The following is a 25,008-nucleotide window of genomic DNA, read 5'->3' as shown; positions in this document are numbered from 1 at the left end:
ACGGAGAATAGGAATCAAGACATCATAACTTCAGACGGGAGTCACGGTACAGAACAGTATCCTAGTTAGATGTGCATGCAGTGATTTACAGTATCTGTAATATATGAGGGGTAATATACTAAACAGTAATTATGTTAATGACAGTTATTATTACGACAATTGACAAATTTACGAAATAATCTCGTCATTTCTTTTCTTTTTATTTTCTTCTCAAAATTTTTTTCACAATTTATCACCCGATCATCCGCACCTTCCCTATAGGGAATATTCATACGAAGTGTTCTTCTTTGTGGAGGTTGATTATATGCGGAGGACGTAGTTGCTTGTGTTCATGAACATGTACTTTCTATCGGAGATATCCTTACAATTAAACTTATAACTGTGATAATTAAGGTGAATTTATCAGGTATTTCGCTGAATAGTTATGAGCGTTTCCATGACGTCACCAAAGAAAGGCGGAGACTTAGGAGAGTACACGATCTACCATCGCTTTAACTGCCTTCATCTGGTCGGCCAATTTACAAGCTGCAAATTAATGAAGGAAAACAAGAAAAAAAACGACTTGGGGTAAGTCCATTGTGTGACTCACAACGTTATAGAACCACGATATGTTTTTTTGAAAGTTGTTTTTTTTTTGCAAATGAATTAATGAATGAAGTCTCTTTCTTATTTCATTTATTATATCATTTCCCATCTTAGTTTTGCCTGTTGATTTGATGCATGAACAGTCTCACGTATAAAAACAAAAAGAAAATTAGCCACACGTTGTTACGCTGGTCATTCAAAATAGGTTAATTTGAAGTATCAGTTCCTACTTCGCTTCGGCTGATTAAATTTGGCTAGGTGTGCAGTAGCAATAGATTCCAACAATTCTTGATAAAAAGCGTAATATCAGAAGTTAGCAAGAATTAAAATATAAATGTCCTTATGAGATTCATCACTATAACATTAACATTGTCACAATGAGGTAATTAGCATTTGCTATATGTATTTCATTAAATACATATATGTACACAAGTTTCTATAACATGTACACATCACTGTAATTTGTGCATGAGTCCGTGTGTTCTTGATGTATTTTTTAGGGTAACAAGTGAAAAGCAAACATATCGTTTCTACCACTGTTAGTTAACAGAGAGAGATGTGACAGCAAACAATTTGATATCACTATTATATAAAATTGAAAAAAAAACAAGAAAGAAAATATTTTAATGCCTACCGTAGTCAAGGCCAGTGTAACCCCACCTGCAATGGGAACAGGAGAAGAAATCAACATTATTCATAGGAATAGCAACAAAATGATTTTCATTCCACGTTTCATGACCTTAACAACGTCACTAAATGTGAATTTTGTTTTCATCTGCCCACAGACTTGGAAGAGTTAATATATATGTATATATATGCCTATTTGTCAGACGATCTGTCCTTCCAGGTCAATACTCGTTATACCTTGCGTTCTAGCAATACACTCACTCTCACTGTTCCCAGAACTAAACTGAAAACCTATGGCGACCGTGCCTTTCCATCAGCCGGGCCCAAGCTCTGGAATGGTCTGCCCATATCTGTGCGGAGTTCTCCCACTCTCAGTCAGTTCAAGTCTTGCTTGAAGACTCATTTTTTTTTCAAGTTGGCGTTCTATTAGGGTTGTACAGCGCTATTGAATACTTCGTAGATTTTAGCGCTTTATAAGTTCATTTATTATTATTATTGTTATTATTATTATAATGATTATTATTATTAATATTTATATATATATATATATATATATGGATATATATATATATATATATATATATATATATATATATATAGATATATAGATATATATATATATATATATATATATATATATATATATATATATATATATATATATATATATATATATATATATATATATATATATATATACCGAAATGTCGATTATTGGGGGCGGTGCTTATACTGGTTGCGAATCTCGTGTTCCATTTGCCTTTTTATCTTTTTTATTTTTTTGTCCTTTGCATTTGTCTTACATAAAAGAGGACAGTCTTTTTGCTGTAGTGCGCATGCGCGCTACAATATTGGCAATACTGGCGAAGTGAACGATACCTACATGACTGGACGTTGGAACTTAGTTTCATTATAGTCTCTGTACATTTGCAGTTTCAGAGGCTAGCTGCTTAGCCAACTTATTCTGAGCCTGTCACGGCGCTCACAAGCGCCCTCACTTTGTTTTGTACGAACATGACTATACTCCCTGGTGTGTTATCCACCCAAAAAATAACATCATGAACAACCGAAAAGTTCTTCCTAATACTGAAAGCCCTCAACAGGCATTACAATACTGCGTATTTGCAGGGAAATGCAGTTCTATAGTTTTAGTTTATTCTTAGTTTATATAAGCTTACCAATCCCAACATCCATTGCCATTGGAAAGTGACGTAGTGGCCTGAGGGTAAATCACTATGATATTGTTCAACTCGGCAACTTCGTTGTAGCCGGTATGCATAGCGTACTCGTTATCAAGGAACTTCCTGAAAAAACACAAACCACGAACTATATATTGACGTATGCAGAAACATATTAGGTGATGCATAACTGTATAAATTACTAAATGTTAATGTTAAGGAAACACACACTTTGAAATGATACACACTGTCTTAATACAAACATGAAAGACAAAATCGTGAATCCAAATGAAATTGATAAAACAAAAATTGTTGAGAAGCTTTCAATGATTTTACAAAAGAAAAAATCTCTGGACACTATGTTCTAGTGGAGGACATTATGTCACTATGACGTCACAGCTCCACTACTTCTGCTTCATTTACATTCTCCGTACGGAAATCCCACACTGAGCACTGCATTTGAACTACACTAAGCATCAACATTTTTTGGATGCCTCAATAAAGGAGATGGAAAAGAAAAAACATATTTTGTTATTCCTGACGGGAAGACTAACAGGGCAAGCACTAATATCGCACATTACCAATAAAATATATATATATTAAAAAGGTTAAATCAATATTTTGTTTCTACAATTGTTGTTAACAACTAGCCTATGGGTTGTTTTACCTATGGCGTATTCTTGCGAGGCAAATTCTTTCTCTCTTCAGGAAACACCGAATAAAATTTTGATCATTTAAATATCATTACCGGGATTTCCCTTATTCTGTGCAATTCAAAGTTGGCTGAATTAGTATTCTTGTAGTTTACTTATATTTACTTTACATATATTTGTTTAGAGATGATATCGTTTTCATCTTTTAACATTTGATATATATTTCATTAAAAAAGTCATTCATGTAATCCTGCTTTTTGAGCTGTGGAGAATACATTTTGAAAGTTTTTTTTTTACGAATACCCAAAATTCAAGTATAAATTGTTTGCGTAAAAATAAAATCACTAACTGCACTGGACACCCCACACGTGTTTTAGATTGGGGAGTGGTATAAGAGTGTTTTATGGTGTTGAAATTGACGAGTTTAATGGAAATACGTTGCTTTAAAAATATAAAAATAGGAGAATGGGGTCGGGAGGGGGGGGGGTTCCCTCCACACCGGTGTCGAGAGCCTTGCTGTCACCAGCGTTTCCATGCAAATAAAAGTTCATCGTATTTCTTAGCCTCACCTCCCTTGCTTGCAACCATGAAGACTCACGTGTACTCGGCAACCTGATGGACAAGAATTGAAGATGGAAGAAAGAAGTAATCACAGACTAGAGGAATGTATAAATATATATATATATATATATATATATATATATATATATATATATATATATATATATATATATATATATATATATATATATATATATATATATTTGTTGCCTAAGCAGTAAATTGCAAAGTTTTGCCTCCCTCCACTTCCCCTCTCGCCCTCCCCCTTACCCCTCTTCCATAAACCTCACCACTCCCAGGTAGGGAAAACTGCGACAGCTTAAAGATTTAGTCGCCAAACACTGATCAAGTAATCAAATTGTCTGTACATTTGTATTGTTATTGGGGAAACATTTACCCAAATTTGGTTGGGTACATGAAGGTTGGGTAAAATATTTGTCCAAAAGTGTATGATTCGATCAAAAAAAACCCCTCTCGCGCCATGATAAATGAAAAATCGCAACCCCTTCAAACAGTCCTGCTCAAAGATTACAGGTACAAATTGTTATCAAAGTTGGAACAGAAATATAGACTCACCAGTCGAGCTCATACAACCAGTGGGTACATAAACGTAGCCGACATCATCCAAACTAGCAGTGCCGAATGCAGGTTGATACTCGGTCTGGTCGAACTCAAGAAACTTTAAAATTTAAAAATAATCTATCTCTATCTCTCAGTAATAATGTTTAACTATCAATATCAAAACAATGTCATTTAATATCAGATATGGGTACACACTGTAATTGGTTCGGGTTAAAAAAAGCGGATTTTCACAAAAATTTTTCACAGATTTCACAGATTTTCACAAAGATTTTCACAAAGTTTACTCGTTGCGCGGGTGTATCATTTTACAGCTAATTTCGTATCACGTGATAATAACAAAATATAACGGCTTGGAAAATGAATACTTAATAATCATGCATTATCCGAACGATTTATGGACGGGAGAGTGGGGGAGTGGGGGTTGGGCTTAAACCTAGAAAAAAAAACGTAACGAGAGAATACAGTGAAACAACACACAAAATGAGTCTTTTTTAGGAAACATTCGATCGACCCCTCCCCCTCCCCACACCTGCCGCGTCCCCGTCTATCTCTTCTCGCTCCAATTAATAAATTCGAATAATTTAATTAAAGACAACCTTAGATGAAGAGAACAATGAAGATAACTTACTTCACCTCCAGCGATCATTGATGAATCTGGTTTCTGGAATAAATGAATTTAAATTAAAATAAAGATAAATTAAGGGCATTTGAAGATAAGAAAGAGTAAACAACAGCATTTTTTGTTACTTGTAACACAATGTATGACGTCATGCAACTTACGAGGAAACAATGAATCTCTTGAGTATAGAGGTAGTTACTTTAAATGTTTCATATTTTTTCTATATCTTATACTATTCAAACCGAAAGTCAATTATTATGCTATAGGCATATTCAATACATTCATAGCACTGAGATATATAAGTATTTGTAGCCTACTTTGCCTATAGGAATCTGGACGCACCAGTAGGGACGAACTTCGACATAATCTGCTCCAGGTGCATTAATTTAATCCAACCTGCAGTTTTTGATTTGAAACAAGCTGCCCTTAGTCGACGAAACTTGCAGCTGTTGTGCCCGAGAGAAAATCGGGGCCTTACTGTACCGTACAATGAGGCACAACCTGGCAGCGCCTTCGACTGCTCGGACCCAATGGCGATACGATTTCAAGCCGATAAATCGGTTAGCCAATCTGCCCCCCCCCCGCCCCCATGCACACGAGGTAATTTAGAGACCTGTCCGTACAGGACAATCAGTTGTGACTTACGATTAGCCCAGGGCCGTAGATATGATCCAGAATTTCGTAAGCCTGGTTATAATCACAGTTACTGATGTAAGGTGCCTTAGAAGCTACCGTACACTCATTGCCATAGTTATCAGTGATCTAAGCACGAAGTAGGAAAGAGAAAGGAATATCAAAACAAAAATACGATATTTTACCAAGTATTGACAGAAAAATGAAAACAATATAGTCAGAGAGAAATATGATTGACAAGGAAAAGACAATCAAATGAGAGAAATTGGTACTTTTTAAGAAAAAGTCGCCAAGGAAAGAACCTGGGCACGAAAACCAAACTACCAAACGACTGATCCGCTCTCAGCCCCAGTCCCCTTGCTTCGGGACTGTGACTATGTGATCATCGTCGGGTGTGCATCACCATTTCCCTCGAAAGGGAACAGATACTACACATGAACTTAGCCAAAAGGCCGAGAAATTGGTGCAACTAAGCGTGATTCGTGGAACTAAATTAATCCTTTCACCCTGCCTTTCGCATGTATTATAAACAAGCAGTTTCAACTCTACAAGACAACTTTGTAGCGCGGTGGGGAAGGTTGGAGGACGGGGGAGGGAGTAGGCGGATAGCTGGTATTTGATTCTCTCAGAGAGGTGGGTAGGGGCTATCTCATTATACCGTGCATGCGTACGAGTGGGGCGGCGGGGCGGGGATTGAGTGGGTGGGATAGAGAGGGATGGTTAGGTGGGGTTTATCCTTTTTGCTGTGTAGTCGTTGAGAGGAGCGAGAGGGAATGGGAGTGATATATAAGGATTGATAAAACACGTAGGCCAGACATCCCTATCACTAGTAATGTTTTTGCATTGATGATACTAGCCTAACAAGAACATATACTGGAGACTGGCCATTCCCAGTGTCCATTTTGCTTGGCCACTGTTACATTCCAGTAATCATTACAATAATATACTCACAAAAGCATGCCCAGAAGGCATTGAAGATATCATTTTGATGCCCGACGAATCCACAAAGGCATTGTAGTAAGTATTTAGATGATCCATAACACCTGGATGAAAATAAATCAGTTTATTAGCTGTATCATTATGAAGAACGTTTACCCATTGGCATATAAAGACAACATTATGGATGGTATAGCAACACATATTGGAAACACCTAGTTAAGGGACGACCAGGGAGCTGTTCAAGACTGCATGGGACAATCACTGGAGAAATCAAAATGGCGACGAACAACTTTGAAAGTGAATCGATATTTAAGAAAAAGGAAAGGAAAATGATCAGCATATATTGCAAACGAAAGGAGCACCGTGAGGAGTGGGTTTAGGGGATGGGGTGGGGTGGGGGATCATTCGAAAAGGGCGGGACGTGGAGGGTTTAGTTTGGATGGGGAGGTTGGTGGAACTTATGAAGGGGAAAAGGTGTGAAGGGGAAGATGGCGGAAGTAAAGTTGGAAGGCTGGGGTGGGGGTGTTACCCGGAACCACCGTGCCATCATTGGTCCCAGTGTAAAGGTAGACCTTATCCTTCGCCATGTTACTCGTAGCGTCGATGGTCAGGGTTAACGCCGTGTTCTTGGTCACCTGTATTAGCCAGTCGATATTTATGCCCACTGGTGAAACCATACACTCTGTCAGTGCAAACATTAGATTAGCCTGGGCGCAGTAGTACGGACCTGTCGGACGTGATCAAATGTATATTATAATGCATAAATAATATATCCAGAGTGTCACAATATAATTATCAATTCAAACTGAAAAAAAAATTGTAAGCTAAAATGTAAAATTCAATGTAATGAAGTGGCTTACAATTTTGATGATAAACGAGATAATAGTATATATCTTTTCAGCTTGAATGAATCCCGAGTTTGAGTTAAAATTTGAGTAAGATTTTGCATTGATACCGTTCTGATCATGCACACAGCTACGGTTCTGCCTGACTAACGGGAACTGATATCCGACAAAGAAGATAAAATCGGTGAAAAGGTTTGACTTATACATTCGAGTGACTTTTCCTACAAGGTGTAAATTACTACATTCGACAAACGACCTTTTCTAACACAGTCAATATTAACGGTAACAACTTCGAAAAATCAAAAATATTCAAAGTTGGTCACATTCTTTTAATAACAATGTTAACAGATTCACAGCTTTTGTCTTAATACCGCCAATACCAAATCTGCTCACTGTCCCGTCACAAAACAAAAATCGAGAATCGCAATACAACCACGACAATATCGTCCTACTCCTGTCATAAACATCTCACGACAACATGCTAACAGTTTCTTCATGAGGTAGTCAATAGGAATGGTTACCGTACCATTATAACAACTTATAAAAAGAACGCTCGCAGTTTCTGTAGCAGTGTAGTCTTGACAACGGGGTCAAGCTCCCTTCCTGAGAACGTTATACACAGGTTACACAAAATGGTCACCGTCCTGCCTGCCTGACTGCCATAACAACGACATGGCGACACGGTAAAGTGCAGAGTCCCGTTAATTCAACAGTCAAGCTTGACCACGTTAAATTCTGGTCGTCCTGGTGTCTGAAGAGTCCATGATATACTGCCTTAGATCAACTAACTATAGTAAAGGAATATTACCTCCTGCGACCACACCCACTCCCATAAATGTTTTGGAGAAGCCAACGTGTAGCTGGACCGCCATGAAACCCCCAGACGACAAACCGCTGACAGACACTTGATTAGCATCTCCACCGTAGCCATCTATGAATAACAAAATGGGATATTGAAAACAGTGAATGAAACGTCACGAATATTGTACAAATTCCGACATTTGTAAATCAAACTTGAAAACTATTGCGAATGAGCATATTAATTTCTTCTTGTTGTGAAAAGTAATTCGTTACAATACACACGAATGCAGTTATAGATTAAACGAGAATGATTTCTGTAATTTGTTAGAATTAGCCTAGAAACTTACTGAGTGGAGGAGGTCCTGTAAGAGCCCCGGATGCTGCGGCCACAAAGAGCAGCAACAGAAATGCATGATTGGACGACGACGACGTCATGGTGACGAATATCAGATTGAGAGATTTCTCCTTGAAAGTGGGAAGTTACCGTTTGCTGCGTTTTCACTAAATAAGACAAATGAACTGTATAAAACCAGAGCGAGTTAGCAGTTTTTGACAATGATGGAATTTAAACTTTCCTTGTATATTCAGGTGGTGTTATTCTCAATCTGTTTTGATAATGTTGTATTCATTCACTGAATGATACAAATGAGCTGTATCAAACTAGAGCGAGTTGGCAGTTTTGGCAATGATGGAATTTAAACTTTCCTTGTATATTCAGGTGGTGTTATTCTCAATCTGTTTTGATAATGTTGTATGAATCATTCACTGAATGAGACAAAGGAGCTGTATCAAACTAGAGCGAGTTGGCAGTTTTAGCAATGATGGAATTTAAACTTTCCTTGTATATCCAGATGGTGATATTCACAATCTGTTTTGATAATGTTGTAGATATAGCTAATTTGTCAGGTGCAGTGTGTCACACACGGCGACACAGATATATACTCACTTTTATAGTTGCGCTTTGTTATTGCATTTTTTGATGCACTTAAACATCGAATTAAGTAATACGTAAGCATTTGCTTATTATAATCACAATGACTAATGAGAACATTGTCCGTTTTAGGAAAGCTATGAAAACAAAGAATGTAAAACAACAATTAAAAAAAAAACAGGTTTTGCCTTGAATAGATAACACGGTGATGAATAGTTACAAATTGACAGGGACACGAGTTCTACATGTATATGTATAGGCCTACCAGGTTTGCTACAAATAAGACTGTTATTGTTATGCAGGAGGGGCATAAGAGGCATCAATCGGGGGGGGGGGGTGGGAAACACTTCGAGGGGCAGTGGGACATGGTACTTTGATTTGACCGGGGCACTGTATACAACTTAAATCACCTCAAATATGTCCCGACCAAATCTCGTTCCTTTAAATTGTAGTATTTGAATGTTACTCAACAAAAGGGGGCACTTGTCCTCACGAAAATAAAAGAAGGTACTTTTCATTAACAATAAAACGGCTGCTTCTAATTTATGAGAAGGGGTGCTTTGATTTGTTTAAAAAACAAACTTTGCAGGGGCACGTACCCCATGCATGTATCCCCACCACTGGGTATGTTAAAAGTGTAAGTGCATGCTATGTCTTGATATTTCTTAAAAATTCAGATGAGTGAAACGAAACTATCGCGTGAATGTCAGGCTTATCTGCTTTTGATCCATCTCGCACACGTTGAAGATAGATAAAACGGATAATAAAACCTTGTACCGTTTGTTTACCAAGTTTAAGCTAATCACGTGACACTTCAGAGATCAAGCAATGAGCTGTTAGTTATCATCATAATTTTATATACAGGATAATAACCGCACACAAATTGTATTTAAATTATGTTAACTGTACAGGCCTATACTCAGTGTTAAGAAATTATGAATCAATTGTATTTGTATTCCCCATCTTATCAACAGTGGCGTCACCAGACTTTTCAGTCTGGGGGGGCACCAGCATTTGATGGGGGGGCACTTAGGTGGATACGGATCAACGTCCTGGAGAGGGGTCTAAGGGGAGGGGGTGCCCCTCTAGGTGCGGCGGAACGGGAAAATTATTTTTTGGGGGGGGGGGGACTAATGTGTAGAGACTATCTAAGCGGAGCGCCACCATCGGTTGGCGCGGAGCGTACAAGAAAATTTGGGGTTTTTCAAACCCCCAGATGGCCGGAAACGGCACTTCCCGAGTGTTTTATGCTGCGAATACCTAGCCCTAAAATATGGGTCTCAAGCCTGCAATTTCTCAGATTGCAAGCCCCCAAGCCCCCCCCCCCGGTTCCGCCGCCACTGCCCCCCTCCCCTTTGGAAAATTTTCGCATACGGAGGATGGGCTAGATGCAAAATGCTGCCACATTTGATGCTAAATTCGATCTGAAGATATCTCCAGAAATTGCTCTTTTTGAGATAATGATTTTAACAAGGCGCAGAATTTTGCGGAGGATATGAACCACATGCTGTCGATATTATGCCTAACCCTATCAATAGAAGCTACATTTGTTGAATTAATGTGTGCATGACCCCGACTCCTTTCTTGTCCTTCTCGTTTTCGCCCATTATCTATTAAGATGTAACAGGTTCCAGCATCGTTATTGGCTCCATATCAGGGATCTCACCATGCAATCCAAAGTTTGATCACACATCGAGTATGGCTCAGTATGCAGGTGTGAACATTCGCCATTTGTTCCTACAAGCATCTGACCTCAAATGACCTCTGCACCCCTTACACAACAGGGTTAATATATGGGTCCACAAATATAGGCAAGTATGGTGCCTGCGGACCCTCACATTCTCACATTTCGTCAGTTCCTAACCTGTCAACCTCAGACCAAGGCAACATATTGCAGTACCCTCCCTTCTCACAGTCATGTAGCTCGCGAAGCGGACGTGTATAGCTGGTATGGCGTGAGCACTGACACATTCAATGTAAATATCGACACCTGTTGTGATGGCGCGGGTTACGACTTCGATACCCGACGTTCAAGGATAAACTTGTTAATGTTTTCGCAGCTCATTTGAAGAAAATACGAATTACTGTGCTTCTTTGTCCTTATGAAAAACCACCTCAGATGGTGGGAGTTGAATATAACAAAATATATATATATTTTTTTACCAACCCAAATCTCAGATGGGGGGGCACCCGGGGGGGCACTAGGTTTTCCGGGGGGGGGGGGGGGGCACGTGCCCCCCCTGGCCCCCCCTTGGCGACGCCACTGCTTATCAAATATGGTTTCATATCTTTGTCGGGACTTTATTTGTACTTTAAAGAACACCCTTGACATCGCAGAGTTGTATGTATTTGTTTAAATTGATTTAATGTCAGTAGACTACAATACCAGATGCCATCCGGTCGGACTCAAGTCTCAGCTCTCGAGACATGAGCCAGTTATTTAAAGGCCACTGCGTGGAGTTAAATAGGTTATTAGACATTGTTTCTAAGAGCCCAAACGCTAGAGGACAAATGTTTCGAATGTTGAACCATTATCATGCGAAAGCATGTGTATCTTCTGAATTGTAGGCTCACTACCAAATCAGCATTTTCAATTACCTTTACACCTTAAAGAAGGATTGTGACTGTTTTGAGGCTGTTACAGTAACTATAGAGAAAGTGTAATAATAATTATATATTAGATTTGTAAAAATGCACAAAGCCTTTTTTCAAACATGTGTTACGTAATAATTGTTAAATGTATTTTACTTGAGATGAACACAAAGTGACACTTTGAATAGTCCGTGCCGTTTAAACCCAGTGGACACTTGGCTTATGATTCCAAAAAGTCAACTGACTACCTGTAATTAAATTAAATTAAGAAAAAGACTCGGCTATCGAAAAGAACCCCCGAAAACGGGGCTCCCGAAATCGTCACCCGAGTTGGCCCCAAAAAACTGGGGCTCCAGCAATGGCGCCCGAGTGCGGAGGGGGGAGGGGTGAAGTAGCACGATATATACTACCGCATGGCTTGTTTAGACGGAACCTATCCATGATGTATCCTTCAATGTGCATATGGCAGTAGCAAGTGGAGGACGTTGCATATGCTAGGGGTGTTGGACCGTCATCGTGCACGTTGGAGAAATTATTGTATTGATAAACACACATGAAAGACGAAATAAGAAAATAAAAAAAATCCAAAGATATTTGTTGTGTTGTTGTTACTTTCTTGTTATGTTATTCATGATGCTCTCATTTACATATATTCATTACAAGAGTATAATTCAATTCGACAGAATCGTTAGCAATTTTCCCAGCGGCCTTAATATGAAATCTTCTTGGAGATGCTCTGGCTCAGTTTCGTCCTGTAAGCATACAGCTAAGAATAATCGTCAATACAAACAGTACAATACGCCCTAAAATGTTTCCTCATATTTGTTCTAAGATGCTTTCTTAAATGCTTCCTAAATGACAACCTCAGGGGGTGGGGTGGGGTGCACTCCTTTTAAATACTTGCAGGTTTTGTGTTGAATATAATACATATTGTAACGTCCACAAGTCTAGGTCGACTATGAAAAGCAAAAAAAAAAAAAAAGGAAAATAAATAAATCGAGACGGCTCACCTGCAAGTATGCACTCTTTGTAAGTTTTTGGATGTTAGTTGTCACATGACCAAGTAGTTGTTAAGCACTATAGGCTGCTCTCTGATATCATAATCAAACTTGCCTCTTAATTTATTTCAACCACAAAGACGTTGAAATTGAAAATAATGATTGGATGAAATGCAGCAGATAATGGCTTCAGTTAATGCTGAACCGCTTCTAACTGATACTTTGTTCTGTTAGACTCGCGCTTCCTTTGCATGTGTCATGTACTGTTCTGTTTTTGTTTGTTAAATAGAAGATATATATCCGGCAATAACACAGTGCTACCTCTTTGAGCAGTTGAACTTTGACCCGTCGCCAAGTACTTACACAACCTTTTATACTGTTTCGTATGCTCTTGAAATATAATGAAAGTGATGCTCTTCAAAAATATTAAAAATAAAATCGTGTTTTGAAAAGGAAATAGTTTGAACTTGACTGGTCGTTGAAACTGCGGTGTTTGTATTGGGACGTATTGTCTTTAAGCCATGTTGGATTCCACCAATGGTTGGATACATTGTACATTTAACTGCACCGTATTACTCATTTGAGTTATACACCGTTTAGTATACCAAGGTATAGAAACTGGCGTCATATGCTGTTAAGGTTATATGCAAACTTGCAACCGTTCATATTAATGGCTGTTAAATTCCTCCGGTTTATTGATTTTTCACTTTACAAAACTACCAGAAAACGATAAATACAGGATTATAGAAAGGAGAAAACAATTACCACCTTTTCAATCCCACACGAAAAGGAGGGGGTGTGGCGAAGGGGGGGGGGGGAGGGTGGTGGGGACGGTGCAACACTTCAACTGTTTCTTCACCCTATGACATTTATGTCTATTTGACATAAGAACAAAATAAATACAGACCTAAATAATGTATTCAATGAATTCCAACTTTAAATATTTTTCCGAGTTTATTGCAAACATTTCTCTATAATATGCATATGAAAACATTATGTATACGTAATATGCATATGCGATTTTTACGATGCTATGCATATGAAATATTTATGACAAAAACACAATCATCAACACAAAAGGTCCTCACCTCAGTCATATGGAAAAATAATTTCACTTTCTGTTCGATTAAAAGTAGCATAGGTACTGTTTTCATTTAGACCCTGTAAAATTTTATAGGTCTACAGATAACAAACCTACTTATGCAGGATATGAACTACCTTTAGTTTCTTCATATGGACAACCATGTCTGGTTCAGGCCTACTTCAGGGGCTTAAGTTGCTACAGGGGGCAGTGATCCAAATATCATTACTTGGGGCTTGAAATAAGCGAAGCATTCTGCACATTGGAGGAACCTCATATCTTTCACAGCCAAAAAGGGAAATCAGCATCTTCGGCATCTAAACTTGGTGGCGTCCTATTGGTGGCGCCCTATTCTTGAACCCAGCAGTGTACCAGTTTCCGAGCTAGTAAACCAGTAGGCAAATCTAACTCTGGTGAATAGGTAAAACACAGATTTGCATTTTTTTAAAATTATTCTGGATGATAAAACTCAACATGTTTTGAACAATAACTAAAAATTGATGCCTGTTTATGAGTGTCCTTGTAACCCCTCCCCCCCCCAAAAAAAATCTCCACTTTTGAATACTTTCATCACTGATACAAGAAACTGACAAAAAAAGGTGTGAAAGCCATTTTTGAGAAAATCAAGATCATCGCCAGGGACGAGATGAAGATCGATTGCCCTTTTGAGTTTACCGTTGCTACAATCAGGTTGCTAGAGTATATGGCGTTGAAGGGAGGCAAAGTCCAGGTACTAGTAAACAATATATTATGCTTTAGTCTGAAATAATAATCAGATCAGGTATCACGAAAATTTTGGCAAAAGGTTTGTAAATGAAACAAAACTATATCCTTGCGGGGATACAAACTTTTGTCCATTGAGTTAAACAATTAACAACTACCTTATTAGGAGAAACCATATGGTCATAACCACAGATATCCCTCTAGACTGGGGTAGGCGGATGGGAGGGGGAGGGGGGTGGGTCGAATGATATGTGAAAAATACATTGGCTTTGTTACTCTACTCTATTACAGTACATGGACTCCAAAACCCATCAGGAATTGATTTTTTAGTCTGAAATTTTCCAATCTGAAATAAATTGTAAATGTTAAATAGCCATGTGTTAGTTTTATGTCAATTGCATGTCAATATTGGCAATATACCTTGTTAAATCTGGTCACCAAACATTGCATGTGAAGCATTATTGATTGAGCTACTTTAACCCTGCGAATGGCTTACCTCTTCCTTCAACTGTGTAGGTAGCATACAATGGATGTGCATGTGAGCTCCACAACCTCTGTGCATTGAGATACTGACAGGCTCCAAACAATCTTGATTTTGCAAAAATAGGGGAGGCTAAAGGATTATTAAGTTATTAATGACTGAAGTTATTGTTCTCATTTACAGTTAGAATGTGAACTTTGATCATTAAGCTAGATTTAAAATTGCTTTTCAACAGTAATTACTTTTGCATTGAGATGTTTCTAATATTTATGCGCTATAAAAGAACTGTATTATTTTTATTAATATTATGAAATGTAAAGAAAATATGGTGCTCTAAATATGAAAAGTTCAAAGGCAACCTATTTTGACAGATATGGAGAGGAACATAAGAATGTTGATGAGATTTGCATTCAATTCCTATTAATTGATCTTGAAGCAAACAGGTGTGATGTCACAATCAAAAATTGGTAAAACTATATAATATTCTTTTATCATATATATTATTGGCCCCTGGATTGGGTAGAATATTAACTTTACCACAAGGGAGTTCAAAATTGACAAAATACTAATCAATGTTCAGGCATATTCAGGTTAAGGTGTAATGTAACATAGTTTTGAAGTAGAAACTTCCCACACACATTTTGAAGACCAGGGACAGTCTAACAACTGTATATGACAGTGTACAGTTAGCCTGCACACCTGTTTGCTTCAAGTTCACTTTTGGAACAAAAAAGGTTGAAATTCAAAGAAAAATGTCGCCACTTTTCTTAGATAATGTTGCTCCTTTTGCAGGTCAAAAATAACTTCTTGGATATTCTTCTAAAATATGAAAGGAGGGCAACTAATTTCGCTTCAGGAAGACTTAAAAGAGTCATGGATCTACTTGTCTAATACACAGACATACTATATGTGTACCACCCATAAAAGCAGACATTATTTTCTCCTGCTTAAATCAAATAAGATGAACCGGGTTTCACACTTGGGCTTTTTAAAAGTTGTTCTGTGTTGACAATCTTCTTAAAAACATTTGCACTGTGATTAATGTAACACTTGAGAAATATTCACTTTACATCTTGTGTTCAATCAAGGCTGTCCAACTTAAAACATTGATTTATGAAATCAATTTCAATACGTTAACGGTTTGCAACGTAATGTCTTTGGCAATGCCACCAGGATATAATTTAGTGTACACATCTTCTTTCTCCAAAGCTCTGTACTTTCGTCTTTTATAGAATATTATCGTTCCTTTGTACAAAGACTGCTTTTTAACCTTTTGCAATTGTATATCATTCTGACCATATTTGCATAACAAGTTTGCTATGCGATACCAATATGAATTGTTCCCTGCCAAATACAAAATATACTTTCCAAAACCCTCAACATCTCAATATTTTCAGGGATAGGCCTTGATAACAGTACCTATGCCTGGACTCATGAATCCAGACCTGGACTACTTTGAATATAACTATTGGGGCAGACATTGTTATTGTGATTAAAATGGTTAAAGCTGAGAAGGACCAGAGTTTCTCTTGTTCCTCAGCAGAAGTAATGCACCTGGAAATTTCCGATCGGAAATGGAATAATACGCTGCTTTGGACGTTGGAGATCGTCAGATGCAACCAGGAGTCGACTCTGACGACAATCCACAGGAGAGATCACCCTTGGCATGATTTGCTGCATGAGACCAATCTAAATATTAGACAACCAATATCATGCATCAAATTTTGGTGCTCCTTTCACACACTTTATACTGTAATCTCCTCTTTCACGCAAATCCTTTTCCTGAGGCAATCTATCTCCAGTAAATTCCTTACTTTCTCTGTTGTTTTTGCAATTAATTTTATTTGTATTGATGTCCACATTTACGCACGGACTAGTTTCCATACACTGCCGATGGAGACTTGTGAAATGTATGACATTTGACCTTGTCGCATCACCTGACCTTTTGACCCTCTCCTGTCTTGGGGCATCATCCATCATCCTAACATGAGTCCAAAACCGAAGCGGCTCTGGTCTTTCTTTTGGTTTAGGAGGGCGCTAAGCGTAAACGTGAACGGAATGGGCTGCAGCTTCTTCTCCAACGTTCCGCACACCGTCCAATTAGAATCTACCATTCCTGTTGGAGAAGAGCGTTGAAGTAAACAGTTTGAGTTAAAGCTGGAATCACGGTTTAAGAATCCAAGAATAGAAAATGGTGATAGCAACATGCAAGAACATATGCCACGCTTCAATGACAAAATTTGCTTGTAAAATATTAAAGCAGCATTTTGCGTCCTTTTCTATGATTTTTCTCAACCTCACTGACTCCACTATGCCATAACGACATACAAAACTAGCTTATCTATTTAAATCTTACTTCAAATGGTGGCATAAAAGTCGAAAAATTTGCAACTTTCAACTTTGTTTTTCTCCAAGATATTTTCCGTTGGGATCCCAATAAACCTCGCCCATGATATGAATATTTAAACACTACGAACGTCATTGACCAATACGTACAGTAATACAACACCAGCTTGATTTGTGTACAGTCTATATGGCAGTTGTACCAGAGAGTTCCATAACAACTCCCTGGTTGTATCAACGCAAAGTCTTGAATCTATTTTTAGCAACGGCTCATAACTAAACCTGGTTGAATTCAAACTAGTGGGTTTGGGGGAACTGTATGCGATTAATTTTAAAAGTGGAATTTGTCGTGGACACTTTTCTCATTATCTGCAACTATCGTTAATTACTCGCAATTAACGTTGTTGGCAGGGGAAAACTTGGCTAATATCTTAGTTTGCTGTTGTGTGATTGATATATGTAAAAAACTCGATGGACATGTCAAAAAAGTAGAAAACGGCGACCAAACGCAAAATGCTGCTTTAAGTGAAAGAGTTTGTTAATATAACATTAAATTTTAAGGAGCCACCTGACAAAACATTTGTTTTGTTTCTTAACTTTTTGATCAAATTCAGGAGCCCAACGCTTTGATCCAATAAGCAAATGATGACTAAAATGTGTTCCATAAAGACTGATTCTGATGAAGCTCCTGTTAGCATGGCAACCTTGAGCAGGTCCTGTAACATTTATACATCTTTCTAAACAGGCATTCCAATTAGAATCTACAGTACCAGCACAGTATATACTTCTAAGATAGAGCTCTGAGTTTTACTTGAATGCCAGTTATAGATGAATACATGGAAACAATGACACCATCACACAGGGACATACTGTATTGTGTATATCAATCATGACTCAATTGTAAAATGAGTGATTTAAATTAAAATCAGTTAACACATTCCAGCATATACTGTATGCTAATCGTTTGGCCTAACTTTGAAAGTATGTAGCTTTGGCTGCATTTCTTTAACAATATCTTCATTATGATATGCAAAATATAAGACAATATTGTATTGAGAATTAAGAGAGAAGAAAACTGATCAGTTTTCTTGGGTTGTTCTTGTTACTGTTAGGTACAATTCATGGTTCAGCTCACCTTTGAATAATACAATTAATTAAGAATTAATAGAGAATTAACTGATCAGTTTATCTTTGGTTGTTCTTGTTACTGTTAGGTACAATTCATGGTTCAGCTCACCTTTGAATAATACAATTAATTAAGAATTAATAGAGAATTAACTGATCAGTTTATCTTTGGTTGTTCTTGTTACTGTTAGGTACAATTCATGGTTCAGCTCACCTTTGAATAATACAATTAATTAAGAATTAATAGAGAATTAACTGATCAGTTTATCTTTGGTTGTTCTTGTTACTGTTAGGTACAATTCATGGTTCCACTCACCTTTGAATAATACAATTAATTAAGAATTAATATTGAATTAACTGATCAGTTTATCTTTGGTTGTTCTTGTTACTGTTAGGTACAATTCATGGTTCAGCTCACCTTTGAATAATACAATTAATTAAGAATTAATAGAGAATTAACGACCAGTTTTCTTCTGTTGTTCTTGTTACCGTTAAAGTACAATTTATGGTTTCCGCTCACCTTTGAATAAAACACCTTGCGGTAACTCTATTTGGTATCCTAACGTCACTGCCGTCTCCTGTGCTCTGAAGTTACTTTCGAACTCTACACCGAATTCTATTTCCCTGCCTTTGTGGTGGTACGCAAGATGACAGGAGGTGGGACCTAACGTTCCTGCAGCAGACCAATTGTCCGCTGAATGAAAGAAGGAAGAGTTAAACAAACGATTTATTATTTTGGGTTGAGGCTGATCAAAGACAAAAAAGTAATCAAAACAAAAAAAACGATACGGTAAATAACCTTTACTCTTTACAACCCTGCTTTAGACACTTTTTCCCTTTGTGACCCACCTTGTGATTTCTCGAGGCTTGCTTTATGAAAATTTTTTAGGCAATACATCTGAATGTATATACTCCTTCATGAATGGTGCTTAAATTGTGCATTGACTGACAGCTACATTTTTTTGATGGTTTTATTCTGCTTGTCCACACGACAACCATGTCTCACCCGTTAGATGTCGGCACAGCAAATGTGGTTGTTCGAATAATGTAGCACAATTACAAAGAAGTACCGATATGTACAAAGTAGGTGTGATGTGTATGTTTGGTGAATAGAACACCAGGCTATGGGGCCATTGAAACTCCCCTTGGGGTGGACCATAGGCCTACCACTATTTCTGGCTTATTTCAGTGTCTCTAAAGTGATGGAGGGTAGGTAAATATTAATATTATCATTTTTCCTATTTGGGGGTTATTAAGTTACAGTGCAATCTAAATTTGATGTAAACAAACTAGTCACAGCCGAACACAAATTTGGCCCTCTCTGACCACCATTAAAAGCTTGCCATAACAAATGCATTTACAATTGCTTGCACATTGACTGAAAGTATATAAAACCAACAACATTCACAAATTAATTGAAGAGTTTACAACAGATCAAGTTTTTTCTCACCTAAATACTCAACTCAGCAAACCCAATTTAAAAACCTTGGTGACTCATTCTTAGGGAATGCAACTCACGATTTACAAGGCATAGACTTAAACCATTGCAAATATTTTTACATTATAATGATTATTGACCAATTTAGTGGTTTCACCTTCCCAAACTCACACTTTTTACATAATATATTTGCCATTACTCTTGCTGTGATATGTAGTGTTTACACAAAGAATTGACAGTGATTCACTTAGATTTTATCAAGGTATATTTTTTTGTGACTCGACCCCCCAGTGAACAGAGATTTAAAGATGGCTGCCTCTATTGACATATACATAGATGGCAGTATTTACATTTCCAGTATAATCAGAATACAGGTTGGTACATTTGGTTCATGTAGATCTAAAGTGATATAATCAAAGATACCAACATGATTCAAACATGATCTTGCCCGAATTGTTTATTATGTTTGCCTCTGAATGTTGCTTTAGAGATGTATTTATCATATGAATGTGCTGTTATAACGTAGTGATCGGCAGGTCCTGAAACCAAATCATATACATGTAAAATTATAAGAAAATGTAGCATGAATTTAACCATGAACCGTGACAAAAGAGTTTGCAGAGCTCAATCTGTAGGAAATAAACTCTTTCTGGATTGAATTATACTGTAGTAATAAGGCAAATTTATACAGATGCAACATTCTTGCTTAACAGGAATCATAACTTTAACTGAGAAAGATGGGGAGAAAAGAGGAGGGAAAGAGGAGGGTAGGAAGTAGGGAGGAAAAGAGGAGGGTAGGGAAAGGGGAGGAAGAAGGGAAGGAGAGGGGAGTGAGTGGGGATGTAAAGAAGGAGAAAAACAGAGAGGAAGAGAGATTTAATTCTGATAGCAACAAGTACATACTTGCATATTTGGCTGCCCCTGAAATGATGGTTGCTTGGCTACCCTGCCCGTAGTGATAGAGTAACTCTGCTCCTAATGACAGCCTCTTGGTGACGCTCTGCAAGTAGTGGGCGACCACGATACCGGTTTCTTCTAATGGATTCACGTTTGCTAATGTTACCACTCCTGTGTATGAAGGGCCCTTGTACTCTACTTCTGCTTGGTACACTCCCCACTGGGTCTGTTGTGTCTATTGACCAAAAATGTAATAAGTGACTATCAAGAATATGACACAAATATATTGCATATTATAATGACAATGGCAATTATTTAAAAAGAAAAAATGGCCATGAATCACCGCAAAAGGTAACGCCCAGTAACCCCATTTTTTTTGTCTGGCCACTACGTGGTGAGATGCAACCATAAAGTGTGAGTACCATTACGATTTTTGGAAGAGGGTCTCTGGTCATGGCGTAAGTCTTTGCAGTACTGACTTGATGGTGACAACAGAACAGGTATTGATTGGCAGTAGTCATGGTTAACTCTGCTATTCTAGGTTGTTCAGTTCTGTACTCCTACAAAGTTAGAAGCCCTGATATACGGCTACACACTAGACATCATTTGTAAGTATTGTTCTAAGGGCTTCTGATATTCCACCACTGACCAGTCTAGCAGGGCAATTTCCCTATGAAATATCAACTACTTAGCTGACATCTATTCAAGCATGGGTTTCTGTCCTTACTTTATCATTGTGATACCCCTATGGGTCAAAGATATGCCCTATTTGTATTGATTTGATGACAAGTTACACAGTCTATGTCTATGAATGCAGAGATGGTGCAATTGCATGGTCACACCTAGCTACTTAATGTGTTAGTTTGTGTGTTCGTTACATGTCAAGTTTCTTCAGAACAATAAACCTCTCATGGAGGACAAAAGGCCATTAGGGGAATAGAAGAATGTATGTCTGTCTTGTCTTTTTTGGGGGGTAGGTGGGGGGGGGGGTTGGGGGTTGGTAAGAAGGTAGACTTCACATTTAGTTCAGCAATTTTGATGGCGCTAAAACTTATCTCCCCTAAAATGCCATATATGGTTCCTGTGTGAAAAAAGTCTGTCCATAACTGCATAAAAAAATACGTAAAGACTTGTACAGCAATATGACCATTTTGGATAACAATACAAATCTGAATAAATTGATCTCTGGGAGAAACCTTGCAAGATGGACCAAAACTTTGGTAGACCAGTGATGAGAATGTAGCATGCAGAGCGTACCTACCTGTACTACAAATTTACCACGTATCCTATCAGCTAGCTGGTGTATAATCTGTGCGTTAAGACTCCCCGTCGTGTCGATGTCACCCAACATTACCGGGAAAGCCTACCGAGAGGGGGCAAAAACAAATTAGTAAATTTATGTAAACATATAGCATGGCTCAGAATCAAAACAACGATAGTAAGAAAATCCTCCAAGTAAATATTCCACATTGCACTTCCCAAAGATTCTTTCTAATAGGGCTACTCCCATAACATGAAAAGACGATAAAGTTTTGCATGTTTTCAAACTACTGCAATAACCAGAAATTTGCTTTCTTTGGAAAGGAATGGTTTATGACACTCTAGATAATTGTCCACTCTCAGACTTGTCCACTTGGTGAAACAAAAAATATACATGTGTGTCTAAAGCTAATAACATGAATCACATCAAAATCATTGCTCTCAAAATTATTGGACAGCGGGTGGGGGGGGGGGGGAAACAGTTTCAGTATTTGCGGACCTGATGTGTCAAACAAACACAAAAAGTTCTTTATTGTAGCTTTTTGTGTTTCGTCAAGAACTTGATCAATCGAACAAAAAGACTTCTAAAACTTTCAGTTTTTGTTAAATTGAAAGGTTATACTAAGCTACAAATCGCTGTTTCCCAAAACTACAGTACAGCAAGATTATAACTCATCAAACCTTAGACATTCCAAACAGATTTATATCCTCACCAAAAGTAGGTTAATGAGCAACTTTGTTTTGAATTTCGTTCAAGTTCCTTCATTCAATTGCTCAGACGCTGTTTAATACTGATCAGTATTATCACATGCACACTAAAGCAAATTGGAGAACTCTGAAATTGTCAATCTTTACTCCATTTCCTTAAAAGGAAGGTTCACTGGGAATGCTAATAAGCTACTGTACATAGTTATGAGATGTATAATATCCAATGCCAAAAATTGCCAGTGCCTATTTTTGACTACTGGCAAACAGCCAAATCTAATAATGGCATAAATCCAGGAAATAACCTGAATTTCAAGGCCTGTAATACTTATCATTGCCAGCCTATATTTTTGTCTATGGGCAAACAACATATCTAGGGCCTCCTGGCATTTAGTCAGTAAATAGCCTGGAATGCAAGGCCTGCGTTACTTACTTCTGTAGGACTGATTTGCGTTCCACCGACATACGTTGCACCAAAGTGGTATGAAGAAGCACCGAATGAAGACAAAGCCAATGAGTGGCTGACTTGGAAGTGATTGCTGATACCTTTGTTAATAACCATCTTGCAACCCTCAAGGGGGTTAGGTAGTATCTCTGTAAGAATAAAAAAAAATCAGAATTTATTACCTTGGGTCGCTGTTAACAGGGCAGGGATATCCTGGATGGGATGCTCACCTCCTTTCTAAGCAAAGGGAGCAATATCCAAACATACTTCCTATGATATCTTATCTCTTTAAAAAAATTGACTATGGTTCCTGTTTAAAAATGCTTCTTTTTGTCTACCGTTACATGTTTGCACTTGTACATAGGCCAAGCAATTCACTCATTTTGCATAGCATTTGGGAATATGATTGATAGGCCTAGGCTAGAGGAACAAGTATTCCCTAGTATTGCCTAGGCCTAGATTATATGTTGCTGTTAAGTGTTTTAAGCTAGACCTAGCCACTGGTATAAGTTGTATTGGGTTGGCATCGTAAAATGGACCAACGCAAGGAAATTAATCATAGAGCCTCATTTAGGCAGAACGTGTCGGATCACCAGCTCCGAAATAAGTTTGCCTAGCCCTATCGTTAGGCTAGGCCCATATTACTACAGTACTCAGTAGCCTACCCTTAACCTTCTTGAACAAATCCTCGAACGTCCCAGGATTTGGTAATGCATCGCTCTCTGGTATAAAATTTGCTGTTGGCATTGTTGGAGAAAACTTCGGAACTTCTGGAACTGAAGTTTGTGCCGTTTCTGTGGCTGCTGAAGCAGCGGGCTTCTGGCTTTCGGCCGCTGCAAGTGAAACATTACCCATCTTCACGGCTTATTATGGTATCGTACTGTGTAGATAATACTGTTAATGTTTAGGATAGTAGCTAAACAGTGCACATATATGATCAACCTACACTGTTTAAACAGCTTAGGTTAAAAATCTCGTGCACTTACCGGTACAAGTATACTGAAGTGTTTTGCTACATTTGCTTCACACAGCACGCACGCGGAATTTGACGTCATCGACTTGCTGTAAGTCGACAGCGACGTGAGGCGTATCGAACAGGTTAGATCAGGGGGTTGTTTTAGTTAGACATGCTTGCTTTCCTTGATAGGGGCTTAGGCTTAGGAGCCCAATATGATTTGGGGTGGGGGAGGGGAGGCGGGGGGGGGGGCTGTAACGACTTGCCCGAAAAATATAATCAAAATAGCCATGTATCGGTTATTACATCGCATACCAATTACATACAATCATTTACCGTGTTATTATCGAAATGGCGAATAAGTCGGGCAAGCTTAGAACTTTATGTTCATTACCAAGGAGATTTGTTTCTTAAACTATTGATTTCCTTTAGCTACATCGTTGCAATTTATTTTTCTTTCAGTAGGTGCCCGAAAAAATTCCCAGCATTATGCCCGAATTTTCACACAAAAATATTTGGTTGGGTGGGGGGTGGGGGGGGGGGGCTACAGCCCCAGTCCCCCGCCTCCTACGCCTATGGAAGGGGAGGGGGGTAATTATACACACTGAGGAAAAGGCATGTCCTGTAACCGGTATCCATCCATACCGCAGCCAGAAACACACAGCAAAACCATGATGCAATTTTTGTTTTGTAACCCCCTAATGAAAGCATGTGAGTATGTATCATCATGTGCAGGGGAGATGATGGTATTGTATATCATTATCTGATTGAATCTGGGTCAAGGAGAGGTGGTGGGGGGGGGGTGGGAAATATACGAACCGCGATCGGTAGAGGGAAATATGCCAAGAAGGGGCACTTCAATCAATGAAAAAGGTCATTTACACAGGGTTTTTTTCACTCAAAATATCGTGGAGAAATTCTGTCATACCAAAAGTTGTGATAGTTATGATAGCGGTTCCGGCGTCGATCCATTATGGTCCCGGGAAATATGGGATGAATAATAATGTATTA

General features: G+C 38.2%; 2 protein-coding genes across 2 annotated transcripts; both read right to left on the bottom strand.

Annotated features, from left to right (window-relative positions):
• Positions 1–179: 179 nt before the first annotated feature.
• On the bottom strand, positions 180–12,823 carry LOC139977020 (poly(3-hydroxybutyrate) depolymerase-like). Its single transcript, XM_071985969.1, has 12 exons — positions 12,557–12,823; positions 8,371–8,524; positions 8,031–8,153; positions 6,907–7,104; positions 6,390–6,481; positions 5,451–5,567; positions 4,815–4,847; positions 4,181–4,283; positions 3,613–3,655; positions 2,391–2,516; positions 1,220–1,245; positions 180–525 (listed from the first exon to the last, which is right to left on the bottom strand). The coding sequence occupies exons 2-12, from the start codon at positions 8,456–8,458 to the stop codon at positions 464–466; spliced, it is 1,011 nt and encodes a 336-aa protein (XP_071842070.1). The 5' UTR covers positions 8,459–8,524; positions 12,557–12,823; the 3' UTR covers positions 180–463.
• Positions 12,824–16,434: 3,611 nt separating this feature from the next.
• Positions 16,435–24,070, bottom strand: LOC139977013 (mitochondrial import receptor subunit TOM40 homolog). Its single transcript, XM_071985956.1, has 6 exons — positions 23,708–24,070; positions 23,031–23,191; positions 21,894–21,995; positions 20,639–20,867; positions 18,818–18,991; positions 16,435–16,945 (listed from the first exon to the last, which is right to left on the bottom strand). Exons 1-6 carry the CDS (start codon positions 23,895–23,897, stop codon positions 16,806–16,808), a joined length of 996 nt encoding a protein of 331 aa, XP_071842057.1. The 5' UTR covers positions 23,898–24,070; the 3' UTR covers positions 16,435–16,805.
• Between the last annotated feature and the right edge of the window lie 938 nt (positions 24,071–25,008).

This window comes from Apostichopus japonicus, chromosome 12 (genome assembly GCF_037975245.1).
Source record: "Apostichopus japonicus isolate 1M-3 chromosome 12, ASM3797524v1, whole genome shotgun sequence".
Taxonomy (NCBI): Eukaryota; Metazoa; Echinodermata; class Holothuroidea; order Aspidochirotida; family Stichopodidae; genus Apostichopus; species Apostichopus japonicus.
Note: the sequence above shows the minus strand (reverse complement) of the source record. Positions and strands in the feature narration are given on the sequence as shown.

What these genes read in the sequence shown, in the direction of transcription:
- LOC139977020 (XM_071985969.1), bottom strand. Translation starts at nt 8,458, where the DNA reads ATGACGTCGTCGTCGTCCAATCATGCATTTCTGTTGCTGCTCTTTGTG. An exon ending in TACAGGACCTCCTCCACTCA is followed by an intron (nt 8,154 to 8,370) that starts GTAAGTTTCTAG and finishes TGTTATTCATAG; the next exon opens with ATGGCTACGGTGGAGATGCT. An exon ending in TGATGGCACGGTGGTTCCGG is followed by an intron (nt 6,482 to 6,906) that starts GTAACACCCCCA and finishes ATTTTCATCCAG; the next exon opens with GTGTTATGGATCATCTAAAT.
- LOC139977013 (XM_071985956.1), bottom strand. Translation starts at nt 23,897, where the DNA reads ATGGGTAATGTTTCACTTGCAGCGGCCGAAAGCCAGAAGCCCGCTGCT. An exon ending in GTGGTAAATTTGTAGTACAG is followed by an intron (nt 20,868 to 21,893) that starts GTAGGTACGCTC and finishes TTTGGTCAATAG; the next exon opens with ACACAACAGACCCAGTGGGG. An exon ending in GCAAGGTGTTTTATTCAAAG is followed by an intron (nt 16,946 to 18,817) that starts GTGAGCGGAAAC and finishes CTTCTCCAACAG; the next exon opens with GAATGGTAGATTCTAATTGG.